We start from the raw sequence: 13,136 nt of genomic DNA on the forward strand, positions 1-13,136 counted from the left end.
GCTGGATTATTCTTGTTTGCCAAAGAATTGTATGAACGACGATGCCGTTTAGGAGTGAAAATAAGTGGAGTGGAAGCAAGACTGTTTTACTAATAAGTGGAGTGGAAGGAAGACAGTAATGAGCTGGCCATGAAGGTGGAGGTATTCAAGGTGGCGCGTTCGACGGTGGTGGCGTGGTGCGGTCGACAGTGGTGGTGGTTTCGTTGGAGAAGGGGAGGAGGTGAAGAAGGTAATTATGTGGCTGTGATTAGGCTTGATGACGTGACACTCTGTCTGCCATGTCATCACTTAACGGAAAGGGACTAACTGCAGGCACTACGTTGAAACCTAAAAAAATTTCAGGTACTAAGTTGAAAAAAAATGAATGTTAGGTAGTAATCTGAATATGGCCAATTTTCCAAATATCAAAGACTTAATAATGAGATTTTATGAGTAGCTTTTGAATCAATAATATTTTAGTTTACTTGGTGGTTTTTACTTTGTTTCATTATCTAATCCAAGAACTTGAGAAGAAAAGGTCATACTCCTTGATATCTTCGAATTTCCAAGCAAGAAACAAGAGAAGCAAAAATCAGAAACGTGTTTTATGCAAAAAATTGCTTGATCGGTTTGTGTGTCACTATCCAACCCCTCTTCTAGTAACCAACTGATCCACTTCAATTTTACATTATCAGTTATTAGAATTTAATTAGCTTTTATATAGTTTTGTTGTATCCAATTCAACCTCTAGTTAAATACTAACAACTTGGCAAAACAACATTGACGGCTGATTTCAATAGGCAAAAGAGAATATCATCAAAACAACAAGGAAAAAAAAGGAAAATAAATTGAATATCATCAAAATATATGTTGTTCTTAAATTTTCTTTTAGTTTTAAAATATGAATTATTCTTGCTAGCTAGAACATTCTACGTCTTTTGAGTATGGAGATTCAACATTTGAATGAACCAACTTTACTATGTCACATGACACTTATTTAATATGTCTATCTGATATCCGATAGGATACGACATAGTGTCTTAATGAGTGATTAAGAGAAGTTAAGGGGGTCGTTTGTTTGCCCATATGTTATGCTTAATAAATAGTTGCCATCATGTCAAACCATTTTAAATATTCAATGAAAAATTCAATTTTCTCATTCAATACGGTCATAAATAAATAATATAAACCCAATTAAATTTTCACGAAAATTACATATTACTCCAATTTGGTTTTATTTCCATTTATTGTCTTTAATTCAACCCTTTGTTAAATAATAAAAACATAATAAAATAATGTTGGCAATTAATTGTAAACCGAAAAGAGAAATAAATTTTAATCTAAAAATACATATATGCTTTAAGTCACCCCCTACATATTCATCCTATAAAATGCCTCCCTTGGCCTTCAACACAAAACCATTCACCCCACTTTCTTTTCCTGTTCACAGCGTGGCTTCCCTTTAGGCAAAGCTTGATCCTTCAAGCCTTTTAAGGTACACAGGTACTCATTGTGCTCTTTTCTTCATAATTAGAAATTTTTATGGGCATCTTTTATCTAACAGTTTGAGTCAAAATAGGTAGCATCCTTTGGCCAAAATTGGAAGAAACATGAGCGATAAAAAAGGAAGCACTTCAAACCATGGCTTGAATTTGAACATACCCCCACCAAGGGTTGCCAATCAGATACCTGATTCACCAACTCGATTACCAATAGCGCCACCAACATCACCATCAAGCTCATGTGTGTCTAGCGAACTAAGCCAAGATGACAACAGCAGCAGCAGCAGCAACAGAAACAACAACTGCGGCTGCACTCGGAGCCCTGAAGACATTTCCATGGTGCTAGTTGGGTGTTCTAATTGCCTTATGTATATGATGGTCAATGAGGGTGAACCAAAGTGCCCCAATTGCAAAAGCACCACTTTGATTCATTTTCTTAATTACAACAACATCCCATAAGGAGGGGACACAATGCTATGCTACCTTGCTGCGATTTCTGCATTTTGTGCCGCAAGTAGGATAAGTTAGCTTTTAAAAAAAAAGGAATCTCCTTTTTAGGACATTTCTTTTATCTTATGTTTTCTATCTTTTTCCTAAACCTTTCTTTATGAGTTGTGCTACTTGCGCTCCACTTTTTACCTTTATCTCCTCTTCTTAGGAAGGAAATCACAAAAGAGTTTAAGTGTAAGTAGCACTACATGTCAGGGAGGTTACTTTTAATAAATGGTTGTCTCACCAAGTTTACCATCTTAAATATTAGCTTAGGAAATTTCCTCCATCAGTATGGATAATTAACATATCATGTAAACCTGATTATATAAAATAAGAGAATGAATCACAAGGTATTTCAATTATCTATCATTGATTTTCTTATTTGATTCACATATGAGTTAGACAGTTTTCATTTTTGACTTATTATGAATATGAAATTATTCGACGTTGTCAATAATTATAATTTTATTATATTTTATATCATTTTCTTATTTCTAATTTGACCTCTACTAACTACTAATAACTAAATCAAGCAACATTGGCAACTAAGTGTCAATAGGCATAATTGGAAATTGGAAATTGGGAATAAATGAATATCATCAAAATATATGTTGATTTTAACTTTTCAAATATTATTTATCCTTACTACCTAAACGTTTTAAGTCTTTTGAGTGTGAATGATCAATGTTTGAATGAATTTGTGTTATTATGATACATGAGACTGATTTAATAGGTCTTTCTGATAACCAATAGAATATGACATGTTATCAAAGTCACGGTGTCTTAATGAGTGATTAAAAGAAGTTAATAGGGCCATCTGTTTGCTCGGATGTTACAACGAATAAATAGTTGCATCGTCACGTCAAACCATCGTAAATATTGAACGGAGTTTTGGTTTTGTGCTTCAAGCTTTCTAAAAACAACAACTTATTTTTAATTCTTTTAAAAGAAGTTTTCAAGATGGGGTTAGTTTTTGTTTTCTCCAATTTTTAGTTTTAATATAAACTCATTTTGAAAGTTTCATATCCTATGAAATTAGTTTAAGATTGTTTTTTGTGCGGTGGTGACAGCAATGTTGTAGGTGATTACAACATGGTGATGGTGGTGCCGATGTCGACTGTGGCATTGGTGGTGGCAATATTGATGACAATTGTGGTTTTGCGGAGGATGGTAGTTGTTGCATAGGTGGTGATCGTGGTAGTAGTGTCGGTGCATATGGTTATGATGGTGGTGGTAGCGGTGCCGGTAGTGGTGGTGGCAATAGCGATAGCGATGCCGATGATAATGTTGGTGGTGGTAGAGGTGCCGATGGTGGTGGTGATTGCAAAAAAAATGAAAAATGTCAAATGTAAGAAGTTTGCTTTTGTAAAAAATAAAAACCCTTATTTTTTAGAATAACCACGCAAAATACTAAAAGCATTTGATTATGCAGGTGATTACAACACGGTAGTGGCGGGGTTTCGCATGTTCGTTGCTACCTCCATTATCGCCGGAGAAGGGAAACCTTAACGCTGGATTATTCTTGTTTGCCTAAGAAGTGTATGAACGACGATGCCGTTAAGGAGTGAAAATAAGTGGAGTTGAAGGAAGACTGTTTTACTAATAAGTGGAGTGGAAGGAAGACAGTAATGAGCTGGCAATGAAGGTGGAGGTATTCGAGGTACCGCGTTCGACGGTGGTGGCATGGTGCGGTCGGGAGTGGTGGTGGTTTTCGTTGGAGAAGGGGAGGAGGTGAAGAAGGTAAATACGTGGCAGTGACTAGGCTTGATGACGTGACACTCTGTCTGCCATTTCATCACTTAACGGAAAGGGACTAACTGCAGGCACTACGTTGAAACGTTAAAAAAATTCAGGTACTAAGTTGAAAAAAATGAATGTTAGGTAGTAATCTGAATACCGCCTATTTTCAAAATATGAAAGACTTAATTATGAGATTTTACGAGTAGATTTTGAAGTAATAATATTTGAGTTTACTTGTTGGTTTTTACTTTGTTTCATTATCTAATCCAAGAACTTGAGAAGAAAAGGTCATACTCCTTGATATCTTCGAATTTCCAAGCAAGAAACAAGAGAAGCAAAAATCAGAAACGTGTTTTCTACAAAAACTTGCTTGATCGGTTTGCGTGTCAATATCCTACCCCTCTTCTAGTAACCAACTGATCCACTTCAATTTTACATTATCAATTATTAGAATTTAATTAGCTTTTATATAATTTTGTTGTATCCAATTCAACCTCTAGTTAAATACTAAAAACTTGGCAAGACAACATTGACAGCTGATCTCAATAGGCAAAAGAGAATATCATCAAAACAACAAGGAATAAAAAGGAAAATAAATTGAATACCATCAAAATATATGTGGTTCTTAAATTTTCTTTTAGTTTTAAAATATGAATTATTCTTGCAAGCTAGAACATTCTACATCTTTTGAGTATGGAGATTCAACATTTGAATGAACCAACTTTACTATGTCACATGACACTTATTTAATATGTCTATCTGATATCCGATAGGATACGACATGGTGTCTTACAGAGTGATTAAGAGAAGTTAAGGGGGTCGTTTGTTTGCGCAGATGTTATGCTTAATAAATAGTTGCCCATCAAGTCAAACCATCTTAAATATTCAATGAAAAATTCAATTTTCTCATTCAATACGGTCATAAATAAATAATATAAACCCGATTAAATTTTCATGAAAATTACATATTACTCCAATTTGCTTTTATTTCCCTTTATTGTCTTTAATTCAAACCTTTGTTAAATATTAAAAACTTAATAAAATAATGTTGGCAATTAATTGTAAACCGAAAAGAGAAATAAATTTTAATCTAAAAATACATATATGCTTTAAGTCACCCCCTACATTTTCATCCTATAAAATGCCTCCCTTGGCCTTCAACACAAAACCATTCACCCCACTTTCTTTTCTCGTTCACAGCTTGGCTTCCCTTTAGGCAAAGCTTGATCCTTCAAGCCTTTTAAGGTACACAGGTACTCATTGTGCTCTTTTCTTCTTAATTAGAAATTTTTATGGGCATCATTTATCTAACAGTTTGAGTCAAAATAGGTAGCATCCTTTGGCCAAAATTGGAAGAAACATGAGCGATAAAAAAGGAAGCACTTCAAACCATGGCTTGAATTTGAACATACCCCCACCAAGGGTTGCCAATCAGATACCTGATTCACCAACTCGATTACCAATAGCGCCACCAACATCACCAACAAGCTCATGTGTGTCCAGCGAACTAAGCCTAGATGACAACAGCAGCAGCAGCAGCAACAACAACAACAATCGCGGCTGCACTCGGAGCCCTGAAGACATTTCCATGGTGCTAGTAGGGTGTTCTCGCTGCCTTATGTATATGATGGTCAATGAGGGTGAACCCAAGTGCCCCAAATGCAAAAGCACCACTTTGATTCATTTTCTTAATTACAACAACATCCCATAAGGAGGGGACACAATGCTATGCTACCTTGCTGCGATTTCTGCATTTTGTGCCGAAGTAGGATAAGTTAGCTTTTAAAAAAAAAGGAATCTCCTTTTTAGGACATTTCTTTTATCTTATGTTTTCTATCTTTTTCCTAAACCTTTCTTTATGAGTTGTGCTACTTGCGCTCCACTTTTTACCTTTATCTCCTCTTCTTAGGAAGGAAATCACAAAAGAGTTTAAGTGTAAGTAGCACTACATGTCAGGGAGGTTACTTTTAATAAATGGTTGTCTCACCAAGTTTACCATCTTAAATATTAGCTTAGGAAATTTCCTCCATCAGTATGGATAATTAACATATCATGTAAACCTGATTATATAAAATAAGAGAATGAATCACAAGGTATTTCAATTATCTATCATTGATTTTCTTATTTGATTCACATATGAGTTAGACAGTTTTCATTTTTGACTTATTATGAATATGAAATTATTTTTTGTTGTCAATTATTATAATTTTATTATCTTTTATATCATTTTCTTATTTCTAATTTGACCTCTACTAACTACTAATAACTGAATCAAGCAACATTGGCAACTAAGTGTCAATAGGCATAATTGGAAATAGGAAAATGGGAATAAATGAATATCATCAAAATATATGTTGATTTTAACTTTTCAAATATTATTTATCCTTACTACCTAAACTTTTTAAGTCTTTTGAGTGTGAATGATCAATGTTTGAATGAATTTGTGTTATTATGATACATGAGATTGATTTAATAGGTCTGTCTGATAACCAATAGAATATGACACGTTATCAAAGTCACGGTGTCTTAATGAGTGATTAAAAGAAGTTAATAGGGCCATATGTTTGCTCGAATGTTACAACGAATAAATTGTTGCATCGTCACGTCAAACCATCGTAAATATTGAACGGATTTTTGGTTTTGTGCTTCAAGCTTTTTAAAAACAACAACTTATTTTTAATTCTTTTAAAAGAAGTTTTCAAGTTGGGGTTAGTTTTAGTTTTCTCCAATTTTTAGTTTTAATATAAACTCATTTTGAAAGTTTCATATCCTATGAATTTAGTTTAAGATTGTTTTTGTGTGGTGGTGACACCAATGTTGTAGGTGATTACAACATGGTGATGGTGGTGCCGATGTCGACTGTGGCAGTGGTGGTGTCAATATTGATGACAATTGTGGTTTTGGGGAGGATGGTAGTCGTTGCATAGGTGGTGATCGTGGTAGTAGTGTCAGTGCATATGGTTATGGTGGTGGCGGTAGCGGTGCCGATGGTGGTGGTGGCAATAGCGATAGCGGTGCCGATGATAATGTTGGTGGTGGTTGAGGTGCCGGTGGTGGTGGTGATTGCAAAAAAAATGAAAAATGTCAAATGTAAGAAGTTTGCTTTTGTAAAAAATAAAAACCCTTATTTTTTAGAATAACCATGCAAAATACTAAAAACATTTGATGATGCAGGTGATTAGAACACAGTAGTGGCAGGGTTTCGCATGTTCGTTGCTACCTCCATTATCGCCGGAGAAGGGAAACATTAACGCTGGATTATTCTTGTTTGCCTATGAAGTGTATGAACGACGATGCCGTTTAGGAGTGAAAATAAGTGGAGTGGAAGGAAGACTGTTTTACTAATAAGTGGAGTGGAAGGAAGACAGTAATGAGCTGGCCATGAAGGTGGAGGTATTCGAGGTGGCGCGTTCGACGGTGGTGGCGTGGTGCGGTCGGCAGTGGTGGTGGTTTTCGTTGGAGAAGGGGAGGAGGTGAAGAAGGCAAATACGTGGCAGTGACTAGGCTTGATGACGTGACACTCTGTCTGCCATGTCATCACTTAACGGAAAGGGACTAACTGCAGGCACTACGTTCAAACGTAAAAAAATTTCAGGTTCTAAGTTGAAAAAAAATGAATGTTAGGTAGTAATCTGAATACGGCCTATTTTCCAAATATGAAAGACTTAATTATGAGATTTTACGAGAAGCTTTTCAAGCAATAATATTTGAGTTTACTTGGTGGTTTTTACTTTGTTTCATTATCTAATCCAAGAACTTGAGAAGAAAAGGTCATACTCCTTGATATCTTCGAATTTCCGAGCAAGAAACAAGAGAAGTAAAAATCAGAAACGTGTTTTATGCAAAAAATTGCTTGATCGGTTTGCGTGTCACTATCCTACCCCTCTTCTAGTAACCAACTGATCCACTTCAATTTTACATTATCAATTATTAGAATTTAATTAGCTTTTATATAGTTTTGTTGTATCCAATTCAACCTCTGGTTAAATACTAACAACTTGGCAAGACAACATTGATGGCTGATCTCAATAGGCAAAAGAGAATATCATCAAAACAACAAGGAATAAAAAGGAAAATAAATTGAATATCATCAAAATATATGTTGTTCTTAAATTTTCTTTTAGTTTTAAAATATGAATTATTCTTGCTAGCTAGAACATTCTACGTCTTTTGAGTATGGAGATTCAACATTTGAATGAACCAACTTTACTATGTCGCATGACACTTATTTAATATGTCTATCTGATATTCGATAGGATACAACATGGTGTCTTAATGAGTGATTAAGAGAAGTTAAGGGGTCGTTTGTTTGCCCAGATGTTATGCTTAATAAATAGTTGCCCGTCAAGTCAAACCATCTTAAATATTCAATGAAAAATTCAATTTTCTCATTCAATACGGTCATAAATAAATAACATAAACCCGATAAAATTTTCATGAAAATTACATATTACTCCAATTTTCTTTTATTTCCCTTTATTGTATTTAATTCAACCCTTTGTTAAATAATAAAAACTTAATAAAATAATGTTGGCAATTAATTGTAAACCGAAAAGAGAAATAAATTTTAATCTAAAAATACATATATGCTTTAAGTCACCCCCTACATTTTCATCCTATAAAATGCCTCCCTTGGCCTTCAACACAAAACCATTCACCCCACTTTTTTTTTCGTTCACAGCTTGGCTTCCCTTTAGGCAAAGCTTGATCCTTCAAGCCTTTTAAGGTACACAGGTACTCATTGTGCTCTTTTCTTCTTAATTAGAAATTTTTATGGGCATCATTTATCTAACAGTTTGAGTCAAAATAGGTAGCATCCTTTGGCCAAAATTGGAAGAAACATGAGCGATAAAAAAGGAAGCACTTCAAACCATGGCTTGAATTTGAACATACCCCCACCAAGGGTTGCCAATCAGATACCTGATTCACCAACTCGATTACCAATAGCGCCACCAACATCACCATCAAAGCTCATGTGTGTCCAGCGAACTAAGCCAAGATGACAACAGCAGCAGCAGCAGCTACAACAACAACAACCGCGGCTGCACTCGGAGCCCTGAAGACATTTCCATGGTGCTAGTAAGGTGTTCTCGCTGCCTTATGTATATGATGGTCAATGAGGGTGAACCCAAGTGCCACAAATGCAAAAGCACCACTTTGATTCATTTTCTTAATTACAACAACATCCCATAACGAGGGGACACAATGCTATGCTACCTTGCTGCGATTTCTGCATTTTGTGCCGCAAGTAGGATAAGTTAGCTTTTAAAAAAAAAAGGAATCTCCTTTTTAGGAAATTTCTTTTATCTTATGTTTTCTATCTTTTTCCTAAACCTTTCTTTATGATTTTTGCTACTTGCGCTCCACTTTTTACCTTTATCTCCTCTTCTTAGGAAGGAAATCACAAAAGAGTTTAAGTGTAAGTAGCACTACATGTCAGGGAGGTTACTTTTAATAAATGGTTGTCTCACCAAGTTTACCATCTTAAATATTAGGTTAGGAAATTTCCTCCATCAGTATGGCTAATTAACATATCATGTAAACCTGATTACATAAAATAAGAGAATGAATCGCAAGGTATTTCAATTATCTATCATTGATTTTCTTATTTGATTCACATATGAGTTAGACAGTTTTCATTTTTGACTTATTATGAATATGAAATTATTTTTCGTTGTCAATAATTATAATTTTATTATCTTTTATATCATTTTCTTATTTCTAATTTGACCTCTACTAACTACTAATAACTGAATCAAGCAACATTGGCAACTAAGTGTCAATAGCCATAGTTGGAAATAAGAAAATGGGAATAAATGAATATCATCAAAATATATGTTGATTTTAACTTTTCAAATATTATTTATCCTTACTACCTAAACTTTTTAAGTCTTTTGAGTGTGAATGATCAATGTTTGAATGAATTTGTGTTAATATGATACATGAGACTGATTTAATAGGTCTGTCTGATAACCAATAGAATATGACACGTTATCAAAGTCACGGTGTCTTAATGAGTGATTAAAAGAAGTTAATAGGGCCATCTGTTTGGTCGGATGTTACAACGAATAAATAGTTGCATCGTCACGTCAAACCATCGTAAATATTGAACGGATTTTTGGTTTTGTGCTTCAAGCTTTTTAAAAACAACAACGTATTTTTAATTCTTTTAAAAGAAGTTTTCATGTTGGGGTTAGTTTTTGTTTTCTCCAATTTTTAGTTTTAATATAAACTCGTTTTGAAAGTTTCATATCCTATGAAATTAGTTTAAGATTGTTTTTGTGTGGTGGTGACAGCAATGTTGTAGGTGATTACAACATGGTGATGGTGGTGCCGATGTCGACTGTGGCAGTGGTGGTGTCAATATTGATGACAATTGTGGTTTTGCGGAGGATGGTAGTCGTTGCATAGGTGGTGATCGTGGTAGTAGTGTCAGTGCATATGGTTATGGTGGTGGCGGTAGCGGTGCCGATGATAATGTTGGTGGTGGTTGAGGTGCCGGTGGTGGTGCTGATTGCAAAAAAAATGAAAAATGTCAAATGTAAGAAGTTTGCTTTTGTAAATAATAAAAACCCTTATTTTTTAGAATAACCATGCAAAATACTAAAAGCATTTGATGATGCAGGGGATTACAACACGGTAGTGGCGGGGTTTCGCATGTTCGCTGCTACCTCCATTATCGCCGGAGAAGGGAAACCTTAACGCTGGATTATTCTTGTTTGCCTAAGAAGTGTATGAATGACGATTCCATTTAGGAGTGAAAATAAGTGGAGTGGAAGGAAGACTGTTTTACTAATAACTGGAGTGGAAGGAAGACAGTAATGAGCTGGCCATGAAGGTGGAGGTATTCGAGGTGGCGCATTCGACGGTGGTGGCATGGTGCGGTCGGCAGTGGTGGTGGTTTTCGTTGGAGAAGGGGAGGAGGTGAAGAAGGCAAATACGTGGCAGTGACTAGGCTTGATGACGTGACACTCTGTCTGCCATGCCATCACTTAACGGAAAGGGACTAACTGCAGGCACTACGTTCAAACGTAAAAAAATTTCAGGTACTAAGTTGAAAAAAAATGAATGTTATGTAGTAATCTGAATACGGCCTATTTTCCAAAATATGAAAGACTTAATTATGAGATTTTACAAGTAGCTTTTGAAGCAATAATATTTGAGTTTACTTGGTGGTTTTTACTTTGTTTCATTATCTAATCCAAGAACTTGAGAAGAAAAGGTCATACTCCTTTATATCTTCGAATTTCCGAGCAAGAAACAAGAGAAGACAAAATCAGAAACGTGTTTTATGCATAAAAATGCTTGTTCGGTTTGCCTGTCACTATCCTACCCCTCTTCTAGTAACCAACTGATCCACTTCAATTTTACATTATCAATTATTAGAATTTAATTAGCTTTCATATAGTTTTGTTGTATCCAATTCAACCTCTAGTTAAATACTAACAACTTGGCAAGACAACATTGACGGCTGATCTCAATAGGCAAAAGAGAATATCATCAAAACAACAAGGAATAAAAAGGAAAATAAATTGAATATCATCAAAATATATGTTGTTCTTAAATTTTCTTTTAGTTTTAAAATATGAATTATTCTTGCTAGCTAGAACATTCTATGTCTTTTGAGTATGGAGATTCAACATTTGAATGAACCAACTATACTATGTCACATGACACTTATTTAATATGTCTATCTGATATCCGATAGGATACGACATGGTGTCTTAAAGAGTGATTAAGAGAAGTTAAGGGGTTCGTTTGTTTGCCCAGATGTTATGCTTAATAAATAGTTGCCCGTCAAGTCAAACCATCTTAAATATTCAATGAAAAATTCACTTTTCTCATTCAATACGGTCATAAATAAATAATATAAACCTGATTAAATTTTCATGAAAATTACACATTACACCAAGTTGCTTTTATTTCCCTTTATTGTCTTTAATTCAACCCTTTGTTAAATAATAAAAACATAATAAAACAATGTTTGCAATTAATTGTAAACCGAAAAGAGAAATAAATTTTAATCTAAAAATACATATATGCTTTAAGTCACCCCCTACATTTTCATCCTATAAAATGCCTCCCTTGGCCTTCAACACAAAACCATTCACCCCACTTTCTTTTCTCGTTCACAGCTTGGCTTCCTTTGGCCAAAATTGGAAGAAACATGAGCGATAAAAAACGAAGCACTTCAAACCATGGCTTGAATATGAACATACCCCCACCAAGGGTTGCCAATCATATACCTGATTCACCAACTCGATTACCAATAGCGCCACCAACATCACCATCAAGCTCATGTGTGTCCAACGAACTAAGCCAAGATGACAACAGCAGTAGTAGCAGCAACAAGATCAACAACTGCGGCTGCACTCAGAGCCCTGAAGACATTTCCATGGTGCTAGTAGGGTGTTCTCGCTGCCTTATGTATATGATGGTCAATGAGGGTGAACCCATGTGCCCCAAATGCAAAAGCACCACTTTGATTCATTTTCTTAATTACAACAACATCCTATAAGGAGGGGACACAATGCTATGCTACCTTGCTGTGATTTCTGCATTTTGTGCCGCAAGTAGGATAAGTTAGCTTTTTTAAAAAAAGGAATCTCCTTTTTAGGACATTTCTTTTATCTTATGTTTTCTATCTTTTTCCTAAACCTTTCTTTATGAGTTGTGCTACTTGCGCTCCACTTTTTACCTTTATCTCCTCTTCTTAGCAAGGAAATCACAAAAGAGTTTAAGTGTAAGTAGCACTACATGTCAGGGAGGTTACTCTTAATAAATGGTTGTCTCACCAAGTTTACCATCTTAAATATTAGGTTAGTAAATTTCCTCCATTGGTATGGATAATTAACATATCATGTAAACCTGATTATATAAAATAAGAGAATGAATCGCAAGGTATTTCAATTATTTATCATTGATTTTCTTATTTGATTCACATATGAGTTAGACAGTTTTCATTTTTGACTTATTATGAATATGAAATTATTTGACGTTGTCAATAATTATAATTTTATTATCTTTTATATCATTTTCTTATTTCTAATTTGACCTCTACTAACTACTAATAACTGAATCAAGCAAGATTGTTAACTAAGTGTCAATAGGCATAGTTGGAAATAGGAAAATGGGAATAAATGAATATCATCAAAATATATGTTGATTTTAACTTTTCAAATATTATTTATGGTTACTACCTAAACGTTTTAAGTCTTTTGAGTGTGAATGATCAATGTTTGAATGAATTTGTGTTATTATGATACATGAGACTAATTTAATTGGTTTGTCTGATAACCAATAGAATATGACACGGTATCAAAGTCACGGTGTCTTAATGAGTGATTAAAAGAAGTTAATAGGGCCATCTGTTTGCTCGGATGTTACAACGAATAAATAGTTGCATCGTCATGTCAAACCATC

The 13,136-nt window shown here is 34.7% G+C and overlaps 1 protein-coding gene and 2 long non-coding RNA genes across 5 annotated transcripts; all 3 read left to right on the top strand.

Moving 5' to 3' along the window:
* The first annotated feature begins 1,402 nt into the window (after positions 1 to 1,402).
* On the top strand, positions 1,403 to 2,335 carry LOC114369529. Of its 2 annotated transcripts, none has more exons than XR_003657654.1 (2): positions 1,403 to 1,474; positions 1,559 to 2,335. It is a non-coding gene; the product is annotated as an uncharacterized LOC114369529 (long non-coding RNA). The 2 variants fall into 2 exon arrangements; XR_003657655.1 differs by having other exon boundaries at positions 1,405 to 1,482.
* Positions 2,336 to 5,073: 2,738 nt separating this feature from the next.
* LOC114371314 lies at positions 5,074 to 6,756 on the top strand. The gene is made up of 2 exons (XM_028328784.1): positions 5,074 to 5,363; positions 6,582 to 6,756. The coding sequence occupies exons 1-2, from the start codon at positions 5,074 to 5,076 to the stop codon at positions 6,754 to 6,756; spliced, it is 465 nt and encodes a 154-aa protein (XP_028184585.1).
* Positions 6,757 to 8,350: 1,594 nt separating this feature from the next.
* LOC114369760 lies at positions 8,351 to 9,309 on the top strand. 2 transcript variants are annotated; one of them, XR_003657694.1, is made up of 2 exons: positions 8,351 to 8,439; positions 8,524 to 9,309. It is a non-coding gene; the product is annotated as an uncharacterized LOC114369760 (long non-coding RNA). The 2 variants fall into 2 exon arrangements; XR_003657695.1 differs by having other exon boundaries at positions 8,366 to 8,447.
* Positions 9,310 to 13,136: the final 3,827 nt, after the last annotated feature.

Source organism: Glycine soja, chromosome 10 (genome assembly GCF_004193775.1).
Source record: "Glycine soja cultivar W05 chromosome 10, ASM419377v2, whole genome shotgun sequence".
Classification (NCBI taxonomy): domain Eukaryota; kingdom Viridiplantae; phylum Streptophyta; class Magnoliopsida; order Fabales; family Fabaceae; genus Glycine; species Glycine soja.